The 25901-nt window shown below is 35.7% G+C and overlaps 1 protein-coding gene across 4 annotated transcripts in view; it reads left to right on the forward strand.

The window, feature by feature from the left end:
• SCN2A (sodium voltage-gated channel alpha subunit 2) overlaps positions 1-25901 on the forward strand; it is a 163902-nt gene that overhangs the window by 86374 nt on the left and 51627 nt on the right. For all 4 annotated transcript variants that reach the window (XM_065525595.2, XM_065525593.2, XM_065525596.2 and 1 more), the window contains exons 12-14: positions 1025-1369; positions 4870-5002; positions 9316-9554. In XM_065525595.2, coding sequence (XP_065381667.1) covers positions 1025-1369; positions 4870-5002; positions 9316-9554 — 717 coding nt within the window. The remainder of the gene's footprint in view (positions 1-1024; positions 1370-4869; positions 5003-9315; positions 9555-25901) is intronic.

Raw genomic sequence — 25901 nt, forward strand, 5'->3', positions numbered from 1 at the left:
CAAGATGTCACTGCAACTCCAAACTTAGAGCCAATATATTTAGTAGTCTTAAGTGAAAAAACACCATTTCCTCAACAGTTGTAAAAGACAGGGATATCTTTCAATTGACCAAGCAGGATTTCATGACCATCTTTAAATTATGTATAGAATACACTGATTGACTAGGCCTGGGACATTGCCTGGGACACTGGGAGACCCTAACCTCAATTCCTGCTGCATCCAGGAATTGAAGTTAGTGTCTCCCAGATTACCTGGTCTGAGAGTTGAGGAGCATTTCTCAAGACTAAAAAGGGTACTGATATATATATATAAAAAAATTAAATGATTGTGATCGGACTCTTAGTGAAAACTTAGTTTTTGTAAATATTGCCCTCAGATATCTTGAGACAGAGACAAAATGGTGAAAATTGAGGAATAAATCATACAGTTATTTCAGCTTGATTTAATTTATTCATGAAGACCAACATAAAATATGCAAAGGGAAGTGGAGAAGCTGCCCCTTGTACTATAATTAAACATCCCTACTAGCAAGATTAATTATATTTCCTCCATGGTAAGATTTGCATCAGGGCGTGGTCACTAGTGAGCTCTTACTGGCTATATTTTTGACTTCAGAGGATCTAAAGGTAGGTTTGTGTTAAATTGTTTTCCATTGGGTTGTTAACTGAAATTAACTTCTAAGGAAGGGTCTATCAAAAATATCATTTCTAATGCCAAGAAGAGGACAAAACATTATGGGGACAATTCTAGCTATGTTGAGGTACGGGTAGAGTAGAAGAAAAGAGAGCAGAAGATGAAAAATGGAGGAAGGAGAAAAAGCAAGAGTGAAATAGAAAAGGCGAACCTTGTAGAAAGTGACAAAATGCCACCAGCAGTCATCAGAGGGGACCTTGGTTCAGCGTGTCCAATGACTTATCCTTGAGTAAGTCAATGACTATGACACAGTGAATCAAATTCTGTTTTTCAGAATGACAGCTCTTAATTCTGTTCATCTGGTTTTTGTTTCTTCTCTTGTTATTCATAGTCCTTACTGAGCATCCGTGGCTCCCTTTTCTCTCCAAGACGCAACAGTAGGGCTAGTCTTTTCAGCTTCAGAGGTCGAACAAAGGACATTGGCTCTGAGAATGACTTTGCTGATGATGAGCACAGCACCTTTGAGGACAATGACAGCCGAAGAGACTCTCTGTTCGTGCCGCACAGACATGGAGAACGGCGCCACAGCAATGTCAGCCAGGCCAGTCGTGCCTCCAGGGTGCTCCCCATCCTGCCCATGAATGGGAAGATGCATAGCGCTGTGGACTGCAACGGTGTGGTCTCCCTGGTCGGGGGCCCTTCTACCCTCACATCTGCTGGGCAGCTCCTACCAGAGGTGAGGCCAATTAAAATTGCAGCTGATGGGAAGAGAGTTGTGAATGGTGCAGGCAGGAGTGTTTTTCCATTTCCACATCTAAGAATTTGTTGAGTTTGTTGCCCAAAGGCTGGGAGTTTGTTCAATCAAGCTATTATCTTGTAAAATTGTTCTATTCAGACTTTTCTACAAAGTAATTAAAAACTTAGGTTGGCTGTCAGAGAATATAATTAGAAGTAATCTTTCATCATTATTACTATGGTATGAAACTCGCCAAAAAGCAAAGCAACAATTTATCAAGCATGATGTTTGATTAATATAGTTAAATTAAATCCAAGGAAATTAATGCTCATAAATTAAATAAATACTTAAGGATTTTGTGACGGTTGTTCATTTAAAAGGAGATTTGAATACTTCCACTTGCAGTAGATACTATTACTAAGTAGATTTAAATCTCATAGTACAAGATTGCCTCTCTTTGTAGGTCAGAGTGTTGTAACCTTTTTAGCAACCACTCTAATGATCCCAACCATTGTAAATTTGTGTAGTGAAGAACCACTCAAAAAGCACCTGGTATGGAATCATGGGTTGTCATTTTTAGAGCAGATTCCAATTTTTATATTATTATCATAAACTCTTATTATAAACAAAGTGGCCCAAAATCAATCACATGGAAAAGGATTTCAACTACATACTAGACATTTATAGGGCTATATTATTGAAATTTACTTCATAAGCCATAAGATGCCTTTAATGTTGGTATTTTTTTATTATACTTTAAGTTCTAGGGTACATGTGCTGGAACCAGCCCAAATGTCCATCAGTGATAGACTGGATTAAGAAAATGTGGCACATATATACCATGGAATACTATGCAGCCATAATGTTGGTATTAAATAAAATTTCATGAGCTAGCAAAAAATATTTTGGCAATGTCACTTGATTGTTTTTATAGCATTTAAAAGGTCTTCTTATGATTTTTTTTTTTTTTTTTACATAGCTCCATTTATTATCATTGGACAAGCTCTTTGAGCCACATTAAAATGATATGGAGTTCTCTTTCAGTTACCTAATGGTGGAGCTTCTTATCTTGGATTATAAAATATCCATTATCTTCTTCACATTTTTTGCATGGCCTCTCCCCACCTCCTTCTACCAGAGAAGTGTCCAGGTATCCTGGAGTCAGGTTGAACCATGAGAAAAGTAGAACTTTATAGTGGAGGAACCAGGAAGAATGAAGAGAGAACATCAGTTCTTCTTAAAAAATGATAGTAGCTAACCATGTACCAGACACTGTCCAGAACACTTTACATGTGTTAAGTCATTTAACCCATAACAACCCTTTTTGATAGTTAGTAATATTATCCCAGTTTTGCAGAGGAGGAAACTCAGGCTTGTGCATGGTGGAGCTAAGATTTGACCCCAGTTATGCTGGTTACTGAACCTACATTCTACCGACACTGAAATATTGCCTCCCATTGAGTTATTTTTAATTTTTTTAAATTGAAAAGAAGAGATGGTTAAGGAAATAAATACATAAACACTTTCATTTTAACCAGTGTTTCCAAAATATACTTCACTTTCATACTACTTACATCAGAATCTCATGGGATGCTTCTTAAAACTAGAGATTCCTGTGCCTACCCAGACCTATTCAGACCAAAACACTGATGAGAAAATGTCTGGGCATCTTCTTCCTTAACAAGCATCCCACATAATTCTATACATAACAAAATATGTTTATCACTGATCTTGATAAATGTTAATTGGGTAAATAAAAGCAAATCTACAATTACCATGCGTGAACACAGAGAGACTGTCAGTCTGTCAGAAATTATTTAGCATTTATCAATAATTATTATAAATCTCCTGTCCTATCAGAGAGGACGGCACAAATCTCTGAAGGCAAAGTTGGGGCCAACTTGAAACAAAGCTTCGTGTGATCCCTTTATTTCCTGCTTCCTCAACTTCATTCTTTAATCTTAGAATCTTAGGTGCTTTGGGGCAGGGCACCGTACTATTGAAAAGTTGAGATGAAGGTCAGACAAATGAAGTAGGCTTTTGGAGAATGTAGAGGGGAAATGACAATAGAAAATAAATAGCTATGGGCAAATGACACCCTTGAAAGCACATAATTTCCTTTACTTTACACATAAATTCAATTGAGACAATTTAACTTAAGAAAGAATTTTCTTTGTAGTGTCATTAGCAGTTTTGGAATCTATTTGAAAATTAGACAAATCTAGGTTTGTACATGTGCTTCTGTGTAGAACAGAAGGGACTAGATGATCTCCATGTGATCCTATTGTTTTTCTCCTTAAACCTTTGCCTCTTTCTGACAAGCTAAAGTATTTTAAATTCTGAGAGGCACCCTTTTGATTAAAAGAGTTTTATTTTTAGAGAGAGGTTATTCTTTTCCTACTAATTTTCTTTTTTACCTTAAAATTAATTTTAGAATGATATATATGAATGTTTATGACCATTAGTGACAATCATATGCACTGAGTGGAAATTTTGGTTTTGAATATGTATGCATTAAAATAATTCAGCTTACAAAAGATAAAATACTGCTAATTGTTCACACCATAATATGATGTGACCAAAATAAATAATATTTTGATCATATTATTATATTTTGATCATATTGTTCAAAATTCTCAAATAGGGAAAATCCTCAAATAAATGAAACTTTTTAATTTATTATTAACACTGAGAACTGCATTTGAAAATCTTTAGTTTTACCTTTTTTTCCCCTGTGATAATTAACATCGTTTGATCTACTGAAGTAGGAATAAAATTTCGCCCATGTTGAAATCCTGATGAGTTTATTCTGCAATAGGAGATGATCAGATCACTGTATCATTACTAAAAATCATAATCCCCCACGTTGGTATTACCTCCTTAAATTAGAGTCTCAGTGCCAAGGGTGGATTGTTTTGTGGATTAAGTTTTTTTTTTAATATAGGGCAAAGTTATAGATTAGTTCTAAAATTTAGTTTTGTAATTAGGAATGTTGGGAAATGTTACCTGTCTCTAATGAATGAAGGCATTTGAAAGCTGGAGTTCACATTTTCGGGGAACTAGTACTGATGCATGTTAAGGAAACTTTCAAACCTTTTTCTTCATATATTAAACTACCTGAATATATGTCTATAAAGATCTAAAAACTCAACTTGAGTGAAAATTAAGAAACAATATTTTCGGTTTGAAGTCCTCAGTAGGACTGGCTGAAATGCTAAAAGGCTATCTGTCCAGTAGTAGACCTGGTACCTCCAGCCCAAATCCCTGGGATGCAGGAATAGGAAAGCCCATCTTGACAAACCCAAGCCTTCCTAAAAGCTGAAAATCTGATGGACTTTCAAATACCCTCCAATAATTATAATTCCAACAATATCTTAGTGAGCTTTTTACATCTGAGAAAGCATGGTGTATATTTAGTTAAACAACACCCATTATAGGAATGCTTTGGGCTTTGCTGCTTTCAAAAATAGTGGTTATTTCGTCTGAAATTCTATTTTTAGGGCACGACTACTGAAACAGAAATAAGAAAGAGACGGTCCAGTTCTTATCATGTTTCCATGGATTTACTGGAAGATCCTACATCAAGGCAAAGAGCAATGAGTATAGCCAGCATTTTGACCAACACCATGGAAGGTATGTCAAAAGTCCTGCATCATAGTTACTTGGTGCTTTGGTAATGATAAAAAAACACTTCACAAATTTCAATAAAATACTTCCTGACTTGATACTGTATCATCATTATACATTTTACTATGTAAAAGTAAAATCTGTGCACAACTCATGGATTCTATTATCTTTCATAGATTTTTTATATTTAGCCTCCAGAAAGTTGCTGCAAATTTAAGGTATATTTTGAACACCACTTTCATACATTAAATTCTAAACACTGAAACTTCTATGCATGACATTGAAAAGAGTAATGATAAATGCTTATCCTTATGATGATGCTAAGCCATTTGGATTGTATTAACTGCTTGAGACACAGTTATAGAATCCTATGACTTAACCAGAAATATAAATTAAAAATGTTAGGGTTTAATATTAACTTCCTTGAAGCAAAGTGTTTAAAATTTCATAGTCCTACTTTTGCCTTTCTCTGACTAGATTCTTACAATATATCAGCTTTCTCTTTAGTTGCAGATTTTATCTGAATAGTTAACATAATGTTTAGCACTCTGGATCTCAGAATGCCAAAATAAAGACTTTGGGGACAACTTAATCTGTGATCAATTTCTGGCTCTGCCATATGTTAAATGTGTTAATTTGTGACTTTGAATTTCAGTCTCCTCATCAGTAAAGTGTGGATGATGATGTTTAGGCATAAGGTTGTTGAATGAATTAAATAAGCCTTCTTAGATAAAACACTGACGTATTTGGCATGCAGAAAACAGTTAATAAATATTATCATTATTAGTTGTTTTGTTGTTGTTATTTTTGTTAATTCGCATGTTTTTGCCTTTCCATACTGTAAGAGAATTCAAACAACTATCAACTTCAACTACTTGGAAAACATTTTCATGTAAAATGTATTCTATCCCCCTTCCTTGCCCTCCTATTCTCTCCTCTCCCTATCTCTTCACAAACCTTCTCCCTTGTATCCCTTCCCAGGGATGTGTGTGAGTGTGTGTGTGTGTGTGTGTAGATGTGTCAAAGGAGAAAAGGTGAATGAAAGCAAAAGAGAGCAAGCATACACATCCCTTTCTTATTAATAATTAGATTTTCTCTTGAGATTGGATAGACTCCTGGAATAATTCTTTTCCAGTCTGTATGCAAAGATCCCATAATATTATTAATACCAATATGAAAAGTCACAGCTAGAAAAAACTCACAGTGTAGATGACTGTGTACATCACAGACAAGTCAGTATTACAAGACCCAATTTTCATAATGTCCTAATGCAGTATCAGAAACCTTTTCACTGATTTCAATGGAATATTAAACTCTAGTACGTTCTTCCCCAACCTCGCCTGCGTTAGCTTGCACTCCCTCTTCCCCCCAGCTGCCAGTAGCTTGCTCCTCCCTGTCCCTCCAGGTAAATCTTTTGAAGATTGTCTGGCCTTCCGCTCCTTGCCATAGCAAAACCACTGAAAGGAAGCTGCCAGTGGTTCTGCTACCGATGTCAGCAGCATGTCTGCTCCCTAAAGCAGGAAGTAGAGAAGGAGACAGGGTAAGTCTCAATCAACAGTCATGCTTTGCACTTCTCATAGCATTAAGTTTGAGCTAAATAAGGCATTACTTACAAAACCTCAAATATCCACAAGATTGGACTTGCCAACTAGTTAAGATTTGGAGTTCAAAATAAATGCACCCACACATCTCTCCATGAAACTATGTGACATGGAGTTGCTTAGGATGGAAAGGATATTCTAGGAATAAGTGCAACCTAGGGAGCTGAAGACTGAGAGTGTTTTCGTTTTATTATCTGCAGAGCTTTTGACTTTGTATATTTGTGAGAAATGATGGCCAAGTTTTTATTCTGCTTTTATCAGTTATCTAGAATGAAAACTGACTTTTCTTTATTCAATTGTATGTAGACACGTTGAGTGTGACATTGGTCAAGGTTGGTTGTTAGCAATATCATGTACATGCATACTCAAGGTGACTTAAGATAGTCCTTTTTTTTTTTTTTTGGTTTCTGATAATGGTGCAAAGTTTTCTTGGTTGACGTAATCTCTTTCCTTGGGGATCCTTTCTTCTATGTCTGATCATTGTTTAGTTCGCCTTCCCTTTTTATGAACCAGGCTTGTTGATCCAGTTGGCAATTTTTGTTTTCCTTCTTTTTAACTACAGCCACGTCTCTGTTGTCCAGGGTAATGGATAGCCTCATGCTTAGTGAAGCAGTAATGAATAAGCAAAAATGAACAATTTGCTTTTCAAATTTTTAAAAGTGCAAAATCACATAGAAATGTTTTCTGGTCACACCTTTGTGAAGGATGGTGGGAGGGTGAGTTAGAAGCACCTAAAGAATCAAGGTGAGCCAGCAAAAGACACAGACTTATTGTAAGTGATTCTAAGTGTGGATAACCCATGCAGGAATAATGGAGATGTGGCTGCAGTTCTCTCCTGAATGCTTTGCTTTGTTTTAAAGTGTGAGATTCGCCACCCCCCCTCTTTTTTGGAATGAATAATTGAATGATTTTATTTTAGAACTTAAACAACTTTGCTCCGGTTATTCCTACTGTCAAGATGAGTCACACCTGCTGAATTTCATTTTTTAAACTTTTCTCCAGTTTATTTTTTTTCTATCCAGTTCCTGTTTGCTTCTCTTTATTTGCTATTTGACAGTTGGCATGGAAAGAAAAAGTCATATTATGACAGTATACAGACAAAATTAAATTTTGTATCTCTTTTGTTATTTACTGTAAATAATAATATCTCCTTTTAACCTTCAATGTAAATATAAGGTTATTTGGGAGTTCAGAAGTATTTACAAAATAGTGCATAATAACTATATTTTTTCTTGAATTATAAATCAAATATTATTTATTGTTTACAAAGTTATGTACTAAGATAAATGGAAACAAACTGTGCACTTGAAGAATTTCAATATCCAAAGAGACAACTGACAAATCTACTTTTAGTGGAAATTTTAAAAACAATGAGCAATAAATTAATTTACTTTGGAAAATAGAATTATAGAATTGATTTGTGGCAAATGTTGATTAGTAGAAGAAAAATTATTATCTGTTGTTGTGATTGTCCTTTCATAGGCTGGTCACACCCTTACAAGGTTTAGTTCATAGTAAACTGTGCCGGATGTGGACAGATGTACCAGTTGCCACAATAGTATTAAAGTGACTGACTAAAGTCAACTATGCCATGGATTTAAAAAGAAGAAACCTTCCCTCTATTTCAGTGCTAAGAGGTGGTGGCCATATTTTGGCAGTACAGGTAATAGGGTGTACAGCAATGATACTGACAGAAAACAACAAATTCTGCGTATTTTTCCACTCATAAGTTGATGAAGAGATTATCTTGCCAAAGGAAGATGGCAGACAATTTTTCACTTCCTAATTCCCCAAATTTCTTTGCCAGTATTTACCAAATTTCAGTACTTTGGGTATCACCTTAAAGGTCTGTGCATTTCTGTCTTCTCTCCCAGTATTTGGTTGAAATTCTTCTTGACATCATTGTACATTTTTCTTGGATAAATGCATTTTAATATAAAATTTTATGTCATAGGTTTGATTGAGAGTTATATATTTCAATACATTAAAATAAATGTATACCATGAAAACGTATGAATTATATGTATATTTCAGTTAAACCTTTTGTATTTTTCCAATAATAAATGAGTTCCACTTTGTGAAATGTTGATTTGTAATAACAGTGAGGACTCCAATTCCTTAGGCTGGAGTATTTTCTCTTCTTTTATGCCCTCTACTTAAATGAGAAATGTAGAGAGATGGAACTTTGTTATGTCTAACATGCAAGCCTATAATCTAATAAAATTTGAGACTTTTAAACTAAGATTGGTGACACTGACAAAATTATCTAATTAGAAGATCACCAAAACATATCTAATCCAAGAAACTGGCATTCAGTGTGACTGATTAAGGTCCTTAGCACATCTCCTGAGATATCTATGATAACATATATACTTCTTGCTCTATCTGGAATATGGGTGAGCTTTAAGTGTACTCAGTGCAAGTTCTAACCACTAGTTTCTAGCAGCCTTGAAGATAAGTATCAGACAATTTAGTTTTTCTGATAGAATCTTGGAAGCTATGTTTAGCCAGGATACATTTGGAAACCTTACTAGCCTTTCTGTCCTGATCCTTTCTGTGACAGCAAACCCACTGTAAAATTTTCCCTGTTCCTCCAGCAGATTAACCCATCATATCTTTTAACAACTTTAGATTTTTAAAATTGCTTTAATTTAAACCAAAGACTGCTTAACAGAAAGTAAGCAGTTTTCATGAGGATTCTAACTTTTTTTCTTCCAGAACTTGAAGAATCCAGACAGAAATGCCCACCATGCTGGTATAAATTTGCTAATATGTGTTTGATTTGGGACTGTTGTAAACCATGGTTAAAGGTGAAACACCTTGTCAACCTGGTTGTAATGGACCCATTTGTTGACCTGGCCATCACCATCTGCATTGTCTTAAATACACTCTTCATGGCTATGGAGCACTATCCCATGACGGAGCAGTTCAGCAGTGTACTGTCTGTTGGAAACCTGGTAAGCCTCACTGAGAGTTTCTCTTCCCATTGAAAGATTTTATAATTGTCTTAGTGAATTTTACATATTGCTCTCAAATTGAATATCAACTAATTGGCCATGTATACCTTGACATCAAATGTTTAGCATCCTTTTTAAATAACAAAAATATATTGCTACCATAGTGCAAAAGAGTCAAAGAATTTATGTATAATTTGATTTAGAATTGAATTTAAATTGCTTATTTATTAGAAGATGATTCTGAATTGTCTTCCAAGGACATTGATCTATAACAAAATTCTGACGTATTTTTAAGATATTTAGAATAGGTTCTTTAGGACATGTCTGCATTTACTAAACAAATTATAAAATATGCCCAAGTCAGATAATTTTGAAATATCATTTGTAGGTACCTGAAGATGGACTATGTGGGAGGAAACATCATATGAGGGATTATTATTTTTTGTTTTTGTTTCTTCTACAGTCTTAGCAATATTAAATTTAGAAATTATTTATATAATTCTGTTAAAATATATATTAGCATTCACTGGATACGTATTGATATCATAATGTAGTATAGTATAGTGATAGATATTAGAGTGGTCTTATACAGAGAGACAAAATGAAGAAAATCACGCAAAAAAGTATATTTATACAAATATAAAATGCTTATTAAGTTCCCAACTTGATAAATGAACATATAAGCAGGTTATATAGAGATTGTAAATAATATGGCCTAAAGTATAACATACAATATTTTTAGGCGCTGAAGTAACCACTACATTTTTGAATTATATTTCAGGTAGGACTTACCTGAATTAAATGATAAAGTTGGCATATGTTGGCCACTTATTTTGTATCAGATACTGGACTAAATGGTTTACATTAACTCTCTCTCTCTAGAGTCCCAAAAAATCAGTCTTAAGATATTTACTATAAATTGTCTGTATTTTGCAGTTGGGAAACTGTATCCATGAGAAATTAACAGAGAAATAGAAGGTCTGAATGCTGTATCAGACTCTGAAAGCTATTTCAGAGACTATTGTAAGCTATGGGCAAAGATCACAGAAGCTTAGAGTAGGACAGGACAATAATATTACCTAGTTCAAATTCAGAGCTATGTAAGAATCTCTTCAACATTATTTCTAAAAAAAAAAAAGCGGGATAGTGGCAATTGAAACAAAAAAGCCTTTGGAGGTAATATGTTATAATCCAAGTTGAGTGAGCTTAAGCAAAAATAAAGGGAATTCATTACCTCACGTTACTGAAGCCCACTTGGAACTAGTTCTAGGTCCTAACCTGGCTAGATTCAGGTTCTCAGCCAGCATCATTGGGAATCAGTTTCTCGTCTCTCTTCTTCTCAATATGTGACCTTCCTCTCTGGCTGGGTATTTTCTTACTATTGCCAACATTCTATCAACTTTTATTCTACTAATGTAGCTCCAGGTACAGAAAGTTTGTGCTTCCTAATTAGTAGCTTTAATTAAGGCCCACAAATTGAATATCATTGACCTGGTTGGAGTTACATGGCCATTTCTAAATCAATCAGTTACCCTAACTCTTGGTTTTAACGCCATATTTGCCTAAATCAGAATCATATCTTATCACTGGAGGCAGAATAAATGAGTTAAACCATGAAAACAAAAATTAGGATACCATTACCAGAAGGAGGATAGATTCTAGAAAGAAATAACCAATAAATAGACAATTCAAGCTGGGGCTGGTCTTATGTGTTAAGGAATGTAGGATCTGTATCTGAGGTGAATTATGGAATAGTAGAAAATCCATGGGCAGGATACACATTCTTCTCAAATGCCTATGGGACATTCCCTAGGATAAGTTATAGGTTAGGTCATAAAACACACCTCAATAAACTTAAAAAATTAAAATAATACAAAGTATTTTTCTGATAAAAAATAAAATGAAATTAGAAATCAATAACAAGTCAATGTGGAGAATCACAAATATTTGGAAATTAAGCAACTTACTCTTAAATAACCAATGAGTCAAGAAGATATCATAAGAGAAATTAGAAAATACTTTAAGGATGACTGAAAATCAAAACAAACCAAACTGAAATGAATGAGGGCAGCTAAAACAATATTTAAAGACAAATTTATACTGTAAATGTCTATGGTAAAATAGAAGATTTCCCAAATTGCTAATTTAAGCTCCTCTTTAAGAAACTAGATAAAGAATAGCAAATTAAACCTGAAGTTATCAGAAAAGGCAAGTAACAAAGAGAAAAATAACAGATAAAAATCAATAAACCCAAAAGTTATTTCTTTGAAAAAATCAACAGAATTGACAAATCTTTAGCTAGGCCAACCAAGAAAAAAAGAGGAAAGACACAAATTATTAGAAGTAGGAATGAAGAGAGGATATCACCATGGATCTTTTAGAAATAAAAAAGGAGCATAAGGAATAGAATAAAATTAAACACCAGCAAACTAGATAACCTAGGTGAAATTGAAAAATTCCTAGGAAATAACAAACTCCCAAAACTGACTCAAGAAGTAGTAGACTATCTCAATATACCTATAATAAGTAAAAATTGAATTTGCAATTAAAAAAAAAAAAACTTCCCGCCAAAAAAAGCCTGAGTCCAGATAGTTTTCACTGGTGAATTTTGCCAAATGTTTAATGGAGTGTTACATCAATCCTTAACAAACTGTTCCAACAAACAGAAGAGAAGGGAATACTTCTCAACGCACTTTATGAAGCTAGAATTACCCTGATATTAATGCCAGACAAAAATATTATGAGAAAAGAACACAGACACAAATATAGAACAGCCATATCCCATATGAGCATAAGCACAACAATCCTCAACAAAATACTAGAAGCCAAATCACACAACATATTTAGATTTTTGGATTATGTACTCGGAATAAGTGAAACTTATCCCAGTGATGCAAGGCTGGACCAACATAAAAAATTAATGTAATATATCATATTAATTTTTAAAACTATACAATCATCTCTATAGATGCTGTAATCACATGGAAAAAGCCAAAGTGTTTCATGATAAAAACACTCAGTAAACTTCAAATAGAAAAGAACTTCAGCCTGATAAACACCACCTCAAAAGACCCCACACCTATCATCATTCTTAATAGTTACTTTAGGTGCTTTTACCTTCAGGTCAAGAAGAAGGCAAGGATGCTTGCTCTTGCTACTTCTTTTCAATACTGTACTGAAAGATCTAACCAGGGAAATAAGACAAGAAAAAGATATTAATGGCATCTAGATTAGAACACAAGAAGTAAATTCTGTTAACGAATACATAATCTTGTATTTAGAAAATCCTATAAAATACACACACACACACACAACTGTTAGAACTAATAAATAAGATTGCAGAATACAAGATCAATATACAAAACTCAATTATATTTCTAAACACTACTAATGAGCAATCAGAAAATAAAATCAGGAAAATTCTATTTATAATAACATCAAAAAGAATAAAATACTTAGGAATAAATTTAATAAAATAAGTGTGAAACTTGTACACTGAAAGCTATAAAACATTGTTGAAAGAAATTAAAGAAGTACTAACTAAATGAAAACACATTTATATTCATAGATTAGAAGAAAATATCATTAAGATGGCAATACTCACCAAATTAATCTACAAATGTAATGCAATCCATATCAAAATCCCAGCTACCTATTTTGCAGAAAGTGACAAATTGACTATAAATTTTATATGAAAATGCAAGAGACCATGTACCATACAATCTTAACTAGAAAAAAAACAAAGTTGGAGAACACAAACTTCCAAATTTTAAAACTTACTACAAAGCAAAAGTAAGCAAGATAGTTTGGTACTGGCATAAGCATAGCTATATACATCAATGGAATCAAATTGAAATTCCAACAGTAAATCATTACATTTTTGTTAAATTAATTTTCAACAAGACTACTAGACAATTTTATTAAGGTAAGAAGCCTTTTCAACAAATGGTGCTTAGACAAGTGAATATCAACATATGAAAGAATGGAATTGAAACCTTACTTAATAACATATATACAAATTAAGATAGGTCATAGGCCTAAATGTAGAGCTAAAACTATGAACTGTTAGAAGAAAATGTAGAAGTAAATCTTCATGACCTATTATTAAGCAATGATTTCTTAGATATGACACCAAAAGCACAAACAATAACAATAAGAAAAAAAAGTTCATTAGCCTTTATCAAAATTAGCAACTTTCATACTGCAAACAATATCATCAAGTAAAAGGACAACTTATAGAATGGAAGAGGACATTTGCAACCCAGATATCTGATCATGGTTTGTATCTAATATATATAAAGGATTCTTATAACTCCACAGCAAACAAAATAGATAACTCACTAAAAATGACATATTAACAAAGAAGATAGACAAAAGGCCAATAAGCACATAAAAGATGGTCAGCATAACTGGCTAATTTTAGGGGAAAGGCAAATCAAAACTAAAATGAAACACCACTTCACACATACTAAGATGGCTATAATCAGAAAGAAACCCAATACCATTTTTTGGCAAGGACGTGGAAAAATTGGAATGCTTGTTCTTTATTTTGAGAATATAAAATGATGCAATCACTTTGGATAATAATTTAGCTGTCCCCCAAAAAGTTTAGGTTAGAATTACCATATGACCTGGCAATTTTACTAATTTCTTCGGATATATATCTAAGAGAATTAAAATGTATTTCCACATGAATACTTATAGAATATTATTCATAATACTAAAAATTAAAAACAATTCAAAATGTCTATCACCTGATGAATGGATAAACAATATCCATCCAATAAAATGTTATTCATCCATAAAAGGAATGAAGTATTGCTACAATCTACAACATGAATAAACCTTGAAAACATTATATTAAGTGAACAAAGCCAATCACAAAAGGTTACATATCATATTGCTACATTTATATGAAATGTTCAAAATAGGCAAACCCATAGAGACAGAAAGTAGATGAGTGGTTGCCAGGCAGCAGGGATTAGGGTAAATGGTAGCAACAACTAACTAATGGGTATGTAGCTTCTTTTTAAGGCAATGAAAATGTTCTAAAATTCAATAATGGTGATGATTGTACAAGTCTGTGAATATATTACAAGCCTCTGAATTGCATACTAATATTTCATAGTAGGCATGTTTCACTAATTTTTATTCCAATCACCTATTGATGGATGTTCAAGTTGATTCCAGATACTTTACCACCATGTTGCAGTAAAAGTTCTTGTATATATCACCTTTCATAATGTTGTATTAACTTCTAGAGAATAGATTTCCAGGATTGAAGTATTCCCAATATTAAACATATTTATGTCACATAAAAATTATATGATATGCAAAGAAATAGGAAAATGTGACTCATAGTTAATAGATTAAAGCAGTATGTAGAAATAGATCTGGACATGAATGAATTGTTAGAATAAACAAAAAAGGACTTTGGAGGCCCTATTGTAAATACGTTGAGCAATTTAAAGGAAAAATGTGGTCATAAGGAATAAACAGAGAACATGAGCAGAAAAAAATGAAAACTATAAAAAGAATCATTTAGACATTTTATAATTGAAAAGTACATATTCTAATATAAAAAATTCACTGGATGTGTTTAAAAGAAAACTGCAGATGTCAGAAGAAATAGTTGTTAACTCGAAGCACATTAATAGAAATTATCCAATTTGAACACTAGAGAATTGAAAGGAAAAATGAACTGAGTCTGACTATAATATGGGATAATATCAAGTAGTCTAAATATTTATATAATGGGAGAATCAGAAGGAGAAAATAAACAGAATGAAACAGAGCAAATATTTGAAGACACAATGGCCAAAAATTTCCTAAAGTTGGTGAAAAATATTAACTTACAGACTTTAATGTTACCTTATAAAATGTTAGTGAACATCAAAGGATAAATGTAAAGTAAGCCCATACTTAGACATACCTTAGTCATGCTGCTGAAAACAACAGCAATAACAAAAAGCTCTGGAAACAACAAGAAGAAAATTATTTACTATATACATGAGACTAACGTCTTACCAGAAATGATTCAGGCCAGAAGAAGGTGGCCAGATAAAATAAAGAAATAAAAGCCCATTATTCTACAGAAAGTGAAACTATCTGTCAGAAATTAAAATGAAATAAAGAATTTTAAGATAAACAAAAACCTAAAAAAGCTGTTACCAGCAGAACTACACTACAAGAAATGTTAATGGAAGTTCTTTAGGCCAAATGGGAAAAATAGCAGATCGAAATTTGGTTCTGGGAATGATGGTCACTAGATATGAATAAATGTGGGTAAATACAACAAAAAAGACTATCTTTTTTGTCCTTAATTTTTTTTCACATTTATTTGAGGTTCAGGGGTATATATACAGGTTTGTTACATAAATAAATTGTAAATCACAGGGGTTTGGTATACAGATTATTTCATCATCCAGGTAATAAGCATAGTACACTGTAGGTATTTCTTTGATCCTCATCCTCCTCCTACCCTCCACCCTCCAGTGTCTGTTGTCCCCTTCTTTGTGTTCCTATGAACTCAATGTTTAGTTCCCACCTATAAGTGAGAACATGCAGTATTTGGTTTTCTGTTGCTGTGGTAAATTTTTTAAAAAGACAACTGATTGTTTAAAGTGGGGATTTATAACATAGTTAAGTGTGAAATATGTGAAAAGATTAGAATTTTTTGAGATGGAGTCTCGCTCTGTCACCCAGCCTGGAGTGCAGTGGTGCGATCTTGGTTCACTGAAGGTCCACCTCCCGGGTTCACGCCATTCTCCTGCCTCAGCCTCCCGACTCGCTGGGACTACAGACACCAGCCACCACATCTGGCGAATTTTTTTTTTTTTTTTTTTTTTTTTTTTGCATTTTTAGTGCAGACAGGGTTTCACCGTGTTAGCCAGGATGGTCTCAATCTCCTGACCTCATGATCCGCCCGTTTTGACCTCCCAACGTGCTGGGATTACAGGCAGGAGCAACCATACCTGGCCAGAACATTTTATATAAAGTGTTACAATATTAATTCTATATAAAAAATTACAAGAAAGTATCCCTCATGAACACAGAAGCAAAAAATCATTAGCAAAATATGATCAATAAAATCGAGCAATAGAGAAAAAAGTAGTAAATACTTAACTTTTTAAACATGTGGAGATTATCTCAGAAAAGTAAGATTCATTTAACATCTGAAAAGTGATCAATTAATTGGCCATATTACCTCTAAAAGAATAAAGGAAAGCCTAAGATCACCTCAATAGATGCAGAAACGGATCTGACAAAACTCACCAGCCATTCGTGAGAAAAACTCTCAGTAAACTAGGAATAGAAAGTAACTTTCTCAAGTTGTTAAGGATGTTTAAGAAAACCCTACATCTAGTCAGGTGTGGAGGCTCATGCCTGTCTGTAATCCCAGCACTTTGTGAGGCTGAGGCAGTGGATCACCTGAGGTTAGGAGTTCAAGACCAACCTGGCCAACATAGTGAAACCCCATCTGTACTAAAAATACAAAAAATTAGCTGGGCGTGGTGGCAGGCGCCTGTAATCCCAGCTACCAGGGAGGCTGATACAGGAGAATTGCTTGAACTCGGGAGGCAGAGGTTGCAGTGAGCTGAGATCAAGCCACTGCACTCCACACTCCAGCCTGGGCAACAAGAGTGAAACTCTGTCAAAACAAAACAAAACAAAATGAAACAAAAAGGAAAGAAAGAAAGAAGGAAAGAAAGAAAGAAAAGGAAGGAAGGAAGGAAGGAAGGAAGGAAGGAAGGAAGGAAGGAAGGAAGGAAGGAAGGAAGGAAGGAAGGAAAACTCTACACCTAATATTTTACTTATCAGTGAGATGTGTAAGCAGTGAATTCTTGCCGCTTAGAAAAATGGAGTGCTTTCCCCTGAAAATAGACGAATGTGTTGATTTTTACCACTTTTATTCAACCTTGCATTGGAAGTTTTACCAACTGAAGTAAAGGGGAAAAAAACACAAATAAAATGTATAAATATTGAAATGTGGTAGAAGTGTCTATTTCATCAACATGATCATATTGTAGACAATCCTAATAAATCTTTGCAACAGTGATTAGAAATAAACAATGATTTTAAATATTTTATTTGCCATAATAGCAAAAAACACAAAGAATATAGTAATAAATTTAACAAATCATTTCAAGACACCTACACTAAAAACATTGAAACATGGCTGAGAATAACTACAGAAGATTTAAACAAATGGAAATATATATGCCATGTTCATGCAATGGAAGATTCAATATTATTAAGAAATTAATTCTTCCCAAATGTATCTGTCAATTCAACCCAATCCCAGTAAAAATGTCACAGATTTTCTTTGTAGAAATTGCTGAACTGACTTTCTATGCATATACACAGTGCTTAAAATTGCCAAAATAATACTGATAAAAGAATAATGAAAACATTAACATACCTGACTTCAAGGCTTGTTATAAAGCTGTACTAATCAGGAATCTACAGTATTGGCATAAACAAAGATATCAATGGAACATAATGCTGAGTTCATAAATAGATCCAAACTATATGTCAATGGATTTTTTGACAAAGACACTACAGAAAGGAAATAGAAGAAAGAAAGTATTTTCACCAAAATATCAGGAACACTTAAATAAATGTACGGAAAATAAATGAACCTCTCCGTTCAATCTTATGCCACATGCCAGAATCAATATGGATTGTAGACTAAGCAAAAAAGCTAAAACAGATTGGGAGGTTCCAAGATGGCCAAATAGGAACAGCTCCAGTCTGCAGCTTCCAGCGTGAGTGACGCAGAAGATGGGTGATTTCTGCATTTCCAACTGAGGTACCAGGTTCATCTCACTGGGGCTTGTCAGACAGTGGGTGCAGCCCACGGAGCAGGGTGGGGCATCGCCTCACCTGGGAAGCATAAGGGGTTGGGGAATTCCCTTTCTTAGCAAAGGGAAACCATGACAGACGGTACCTGGAAAATCAGGACACTCCCACCCTAATAATGCGCTTTCCAATGGCCTTAGCAAATGGCACACCGGGAGATTATATTCTGCACCTGGCTCAGAGGGTCCCAAGCCCATGGAGCCTCGCTCACTGCTAGCACAGCAGTAGGAGATGAAACTGTAAGGCTACAGTGAGGCTGGGGGGAGGGGCGTCCACCATTGCTGAAGCTTGAGTAGGTAAAAAAGTGGCCAGAAAGTGTGAACTGGGTGGAGCCCACCACAGCTCAAGGAGGCTGGCCTGCCTCTGTAGACTCTACCTCTGGGGGCAGGGTATAGCTGAACAAAAGGCAGCAGAAACTTCTGCAGACTTAAACATCCCTGTCTGACAGCTTTGAAGAGAGTAGTGGTTCTCCCAGCATGGAGTTTGAGATCTGAGAATGGACAGACTGCCTCCTCAAGTGGGTCCCTGACCCCTGAGTAGCCTAACTGGGAGACATTTCCCAGTAGGGGCTGACTGACACCTCATACAGCCAGGTGTCCCCCTGAAACGAAGGTTCCAGAGGAAGGATCAGACAGCAACATATGCCATTCTGCAATATTTGCTGTTCTGCAGCCTCCACTGGTGATACCCAGGCAAACAGGGTCTGGAGTGGACCCCCAGCAAACTCCAACAGACCTGACACTGAAGGTTCTGACTGTTAGAAGGAAAACTAACAAACAGAAAGGACATCCACACCAAAACCCCATCTGTATGTCACCATCATCAAAGACCAAAGGTAGATAAAACCACAAAAATGGGGAGAAACCAGAGCAGAAAAGCTGAAAATTCTAAAAGTCAGAGTGCCTCTTCTCCCGCAAAGGAACGCAGCTCCTTGCCAGCAACAGAACAAAGCTGGACGAAGAATGACTTTGATGAGTTGAGAGAAGAAGACTTCAGACGATCGGTAACAACAAACTTCTCCGAGCTAAAGGAGGATATTCGAACCCATTGCAAAGAAGCTAAAATCCTTGAAGAAAGATTAGACGAATGGCTAACTAGAATAAACAGTGTAGAGAAGTCCTTAAATGACCTGATGGAGCTGAAAACCATGGCACGAGAACTATGTGACGAATGCACAAGCTTCAGTAGCCAACTCAATCAACTGGAAGAAAAGGTATCAGTGATTGAAGATCAAATGAATGAAATGAAGTGAGATGAGAAGTTTAGAGAAAAAAGAGTAAAAAGAAATGAACAAAGCCTCCAAGAAATATGGGACTATGTGAAAAGACCAAATCTATGTCTGATTGGTGTACCTGAAAGTGATGGGGAGAATGGAACCAAGTGGGAAAACACTCTTCAGGATTATTATCCAGGAGAACTTCCCCAACCTAGAGAGGAAGACCAACATTCAAATTTGGGAAATACAGAGAATACCACAAAGATACTCCTCGAGAACAGCAACTCCAGGACACATAATTGTCAAATTCACCGAAGCTGAAATGAAAGAAAAATGTTAAGGGCAGTCAGAGAGAAAGGACAGATTACCCACAAAGGGAAGTCCATCAGACTAACAGCAGATCTCTTGGCAGAGACTCTACAAGCCAGAAGAGAGTAGGGGCCAACATTAAACATTCTTAAAGAAAATAATTTTCAACCCAGAATTTCATATCCAGCCAAACTAAGTTTCATAAGTGAAGGAGAAATAAAATCCTTCACAGACAAGCAAATGCTGGGAGATTTTGTAACCACCAGCCCTGCTCTACAAGAGCTCCTGAAGGAAGCTCTAAACATGGAAAGAAACAACCAGTACCAGCCACTGCAAAAACATGCCAAAATGAAAAGACCGTCAATGCTAGGGAGAAATTGCATCAACTAACGAGCAAAATAACCAGCTAACATCATGATGACAGGATCAAGTTCACACATAACAATGTTAACCTTAAATGTAAATGGGCTAAATGCTCCAATTAAAAGACATAGACTGGCAAATTGGATAAAGAGTCAAGACTCATCAGTGTGCTGTATTCAGAAGACCCATCTCATGTGCAGAGACACACATAGGCTCAAAATAAAGGGATGGAGGAAGATCTACCAAGCAAATGGAAAACAAAAAAATGTAGGGGTTGCAATCCTAGTCTGATAAAACAGAACTTCAGCCAACAAAGATCAAAAGAGATGAAGAAGGCCATTACATAATGGTAAAGGGATCAATTCAACAAGAAGAGCTAACTGTCTTAAATATATATGCACCCAATACAGGAGCACCCAGATACATAAAGCAAATCCTTAGAGACCTACAAAGAATCTTAGGGACCCACACAACAATAATGGGAGACTTTAACACCCCACTGTCAACATTAGACAGATCAACGAGACAGAAAGTTAACAAGGATATCCAGGAATTGAACTCAGCTCTGCACCAAGCAGACCTAATAGACATCTACAGAACCCTCCACCCCAAATCAACAGAATATACATTCTTCTCAGCACCACATCACACTTATTCCAAAATTGACCACATAGTTGGAAGTAAAGTACTCCTCAGCAAACATAGAAACAGAAATTATAACAAACTCTCTCTCAGACCACAGCGCACTCAAACTAGAACTCAGGATTAAGAAATTCACTCAAAACCACTCAACTACATGGAAACTGAACAACCTGCTCCTGAATGACTACTGGGTGCATAACAAAATGAAGGCTGAAATAAAGATGTTGTTTGAAACCAGGGAGAACAAAGACACAACATACCAGAATCTCTGGGACACATTTAAAGCAGTGTGTGGAGGGAAATTTATAGCACTAAATGCCCACAAGAGAAAGCAGGAAAGGTCTAAAATTGACACCATAACATCACAATTAAAAGAACTAGAGAAGCAAGAGCAAACATACATTCAAAAGCAAGCAGGAGGCAAGAAATAACTAAGATCAGAGCAGAACTGAAGGACATAGAGACATAAAAAACCCTTCAAAAAATCAATGAATCCAGGAGCTAGTTTTTTGAAAACATCAACAAAATTGATAGACCGCTAGGAAGATTAATAAAGAAAAGAGAGAAGAATCAAATAGGCACAACAAAAAATGATAAAGGGGATATCACCTCTGATCCCACAGAAATGCAAACTACCATCAGAGAATACTATAAACACCTCTACGCAAATAAACTAGAAAATCGAGAAGAAATGGATAAACTGCTAGACACATACACCTTCCCAAGACTAAACCAGGAAGAAGTTGAATCCCTGAATAGATCAATAACAGGCTCTGAAATTGAGGCAATAATTAATAGCCTACCAACCAAAAAAAGTCCAGGACCAGACGGATTCACAGCCGAATTCTACCAGAAGTACAAAGAGCAGCTGATACCGCTGCTTCTGAAACTATTCCAATCAATAAAAAAGAGGGAATCCTCCCTAATTCGTTTAATGAGGCCAACATCATCCTGATACCAAAGCCTGGCAGAGACACAACAAAAAAAGAGAATTTTAGACCAATATCCCTGATGAACATTGATGCAAAAATCCTCAGTAAAATACTGGCAAACCGAATCCAGCAGCATATCAAAAAGCTTATTCACCACGATCAAGTTCATCCCTGGGATGCAAAGCTGGTTCAACATACGCAAATCAATAAACGTAATCCAGCATATAAACAGAATCAAAGACAAAAACTACATGATTATCTCAATAGATGCAGAAAAGGCCTTCAATAAAATTCAACAACAGCCCTTCATGCAAAAAATTCTCAATAAAGTAGGGATTGATGGGACTTATCTCAAAACAAGAACTATTTATGACAAATCCACAGCCAATATCATACCGAATGGGCAAAAACTGGAAGCATTCCCTTAGAAAACTGGCACAAAACAGGGATGTCCTCTCTCACCACTCCTATTCAACATAGTGTTGGAAATTCTGGCCAGAGCAATCAGGCAGGAGAAAGAAATAAAAGGTATTCAATTAGGAAAAGAGGAAGTCAAATTGTCCCTGTTTGCAGATGACAAGATTGTATATTTAGAAAATCCCATCGTCTCAGCCCAAAATCTCCTTAAGCTGATAAGGAACTTCAACCAAATCTCAGGATACAAAATCAATGTGCAAAAATCACAAGCATTCCTATACACCAATAACAGACAAACAGAGAGCCAAATCATGAGTGAACTCCCATTCACAATTGCTTCAAAGAGAATAAAATACCTAGGAATCCAATTTACAAGGGATGTGAAGGACCTCTTCAAGGAGAACTACAAACCACTGCTAAGCGAAATAAAAGAGGACACAAACAAATGGAAGAACATTCCATGCTCATGGATAGGAAGAATCAATATTGTGAAAATGGTCATACTGCCCAAGGTAATTTATAGATTCAATGCCATTACCATCAAGCTACCAATGACTTTCCTCACAGAATTGGAAAAAACTACTTTAAAGTTCATATGGAACCAAAAAAGAGCCCACATTGCCAAGACAATCCTAAGCCAAAAGAACAAAGCTGGAGGCATCATGCTACCTGACTTCAAACTATACTACAAGGCTACAGTAACTAAAACAGCATGGTACTGGTACCAAAACAGAGATATAGACCAATGGAACAGAATAGAATCCTTGGAAATAATAACACACATCTACAACCATCTGATCTTTGACAAACAAGAAATGGGGAAAGGATTCCCTATTTAATAAATGGTGATGGGAAAACTGGCTGACCATAAGTAGAAAGCTGAATCTGGATCCTTTCCTTACACCTTATACAAAAAGTAATTCAAGATGGATTAGAGACTTAAATGTTAGACCTAAAACCATAAAAACCCTGGAAGGAAACCTAGGCAATACCATTTAGGAAATAGGTGTGGGCAATGACTTCATAATTGAAACACCAAAAGCAATGGCAACAAAAGCCAAAATTGACAAATGGGATCTAATTAAACTAAAGAGCTTCTGCACAGCAAAAGAAACTACCATCAGAGTGAACAGGCAACCTACAGAATGGGAGAAAATTTTTGCAATCTACCCATCTGACAAAGGGCTAATATGCAGAACCTACAAAGAACTTAAAGAAATTTACAAGAAAAAATCAAACCCCATCAAAAAGTGGGCAAAGGATATGAACAGACACTTCTCAAAAGAAGACATTTATGCAGCCAACAGACATGAAAAAATGCTCATCATCACTGGTCATCAGAGAAATGCAAATCAAAACCACAATGAGATAGCATTTCACACCAGTTAGAATGGCGATCATTTAAAAGTCAGGAAACAACAGGTGCTGGAGAGTATGTGGAGAAATAGGAACGCTTTTACACTGTTGGTGGGAAGGTAAACTAGTTCAACCATTGTGGGAGACAGTGTGGCAATTCCTCAAGGATCTAGAACTAGAAATACCATTTGACCCAGCCATCCCATTACTGGGCATATTACGCAAAGGATTAAAAATCATGCTGGTATAAAGACACATGCACATGTATGTTTATTGCAGCACCATTCACAATAGCAAAGACTTGGAACCAAATGTCCATCAATGACAGACTGGATTAAGAAAATGTGGCACATGGCCGGGCGCGGTGGCTTAAGTCTGTAATCCCAGCACTTTGGGAGGTAGAGACAGGCGGATCACGAGGTCAGGAGATCGAGACCATCCTGGCTAACACGGTGAAACCCCGTCTCTACTAAAAAATACAAAATACTAGCCAGGCGAGGTGGCAGGCGCCTGTAGTCCCAGCTACTCGGGAGGCTGAGGCAGGAGAATGGCATGAACCCGAGAGGAGGAGCTTGCAGTGAGCTGAGATCCAGCCACTGCACTCCAGCCTGGGTGACAGAGCAAGACTCAGTCTCAAAAAAAAAAAAAAAGAAAACGTGGCACATATACACCATGGAATACTATGCAACTATAAAAAAGGATGAAAGGATGAGTTCATGTCTTTTGTAGGGACACGTATGAAGCTGGAAACTATCATTCTAAGCAAACTATCAGAAGGACAGAAAACTAAACACTGCATGTTCTCATTCATAGGTGGGAATTGAACAATGAGAACACTCGGACACAGGGTGGGGAACATCACACACTGGGGCCTGTCATGGGGTGGGGGGAGGGGGGATGGATAGCATTAGGTGATATACCTACTATAAATGACGAGTTAATGGGTGCAGCACACCAACATGGCACATGTATACATATGTAGCAAACCTGCACGTTGTGCACACATACCCTAGAACTTAAAGAATAATAATAATAATAAATAAAAATAAAAATAAAAAAGCTAAAACAATAAAACATCTGAAATAAAACACGGGAGAACATCTTTGAGACCTTGGGGTAGGCAAAAATTTATTGGGAAAGAGACAAAAAGTGTTATACATTACTTAAATGTCCATGAAATTTCAAACAATGGAGCCCTACTCAGTGAAAAAGAAAAAAGTCTAGTAATATACACATGGGTGAGTTTCAATTTGAAGTATTCAAGAGATGTTTGGAAAAGTCACTAAGACTGTCAGGTCTCTGAGGTGGCCACCTAGGTAAAGAGAGATTCCATTTACTGAGTTAGCAAATATCAGAAGAGAAGCAAAACTGTGGAGAAAAAGCAGTAAGGTGAATTTTTGACCTGTTGAATTTGAGATGCCTGGAAGACAGTCTTTCGAATGTAGGTATTGAATAGGCAGGTGGGTATGTGTTTCTAGAGATTAGGAGGTATGCTTGAACAGAAAAATAGATTTTGAAATGTAAACCATTATAAAAATGTAACTTGTTATAAAAGGAAAATTAAAGTAAGTGGGGTCTAGACAGAGAGAATTCTGAATAAATCCAGTATCGAATGATTTGTTAGAGGAAGAAAATCAGGTGAGTAGCATCCAGGGAGGTGTGGATCACAGGAGCCAAGGACAGAAAATATTTCAGTGAAGAAGGAACCAAAAACAATGCCCAAAACTTCTAAAAGGGCAAGCGAGCAAGATAATTGTTTAAAATTTTTCATTTGGATTTATTAGTGATGTCAGTCTTGTTGGTGAAGTTTGTTAAAGCCATTTGGTGGATCGTGGAGTAAGTTAAAGAAGTGGAACTAGCAAGTGCAGACAAGTATGCAATCTTTGAAAGAAATCTGGCCATAAGGAAAGGATAGATGGTGGCAGATGGAAGGGGAAATAGAGTGCAAGGAGAGATTCTCTGATGACAGTGGTGATATTTTTAAGGAAGAGAAGGACTCGGTGTCTGTTACTTTCTATAAAAAAATAAAAATAAAAAATAAAAAAACCCAAAACTCAAAAAACAAAACAAAACAAAAAAAACAGGAAGTAGCTAGTAGTAGAAAAGTTGGTTAACTGAGAATGAATTCCTTGCAAAGTCCAAAGGAAAACACATAACACAATTTGAGAGATTAGCTCAAAACAGGGGCACTTCTTTCATTTTAACAAGAAGAGAAAGGCAAAGCACAGTTATGGTTGTAAATAGTCTGGT

This window comes from Macaca fascicularis, chromosome 12 (genome assembly GCF_037993035.2).
Source record: "Macaca fascicularis isolate 582-1 chromosome 12, T2T-MFA8v1.1".
Lineage (NCBI taxonomy): Eukaryota > Metazoa > Chordata > Mammalia > Primates > Cercopithecidae > Macaca > Macaca fascicularis.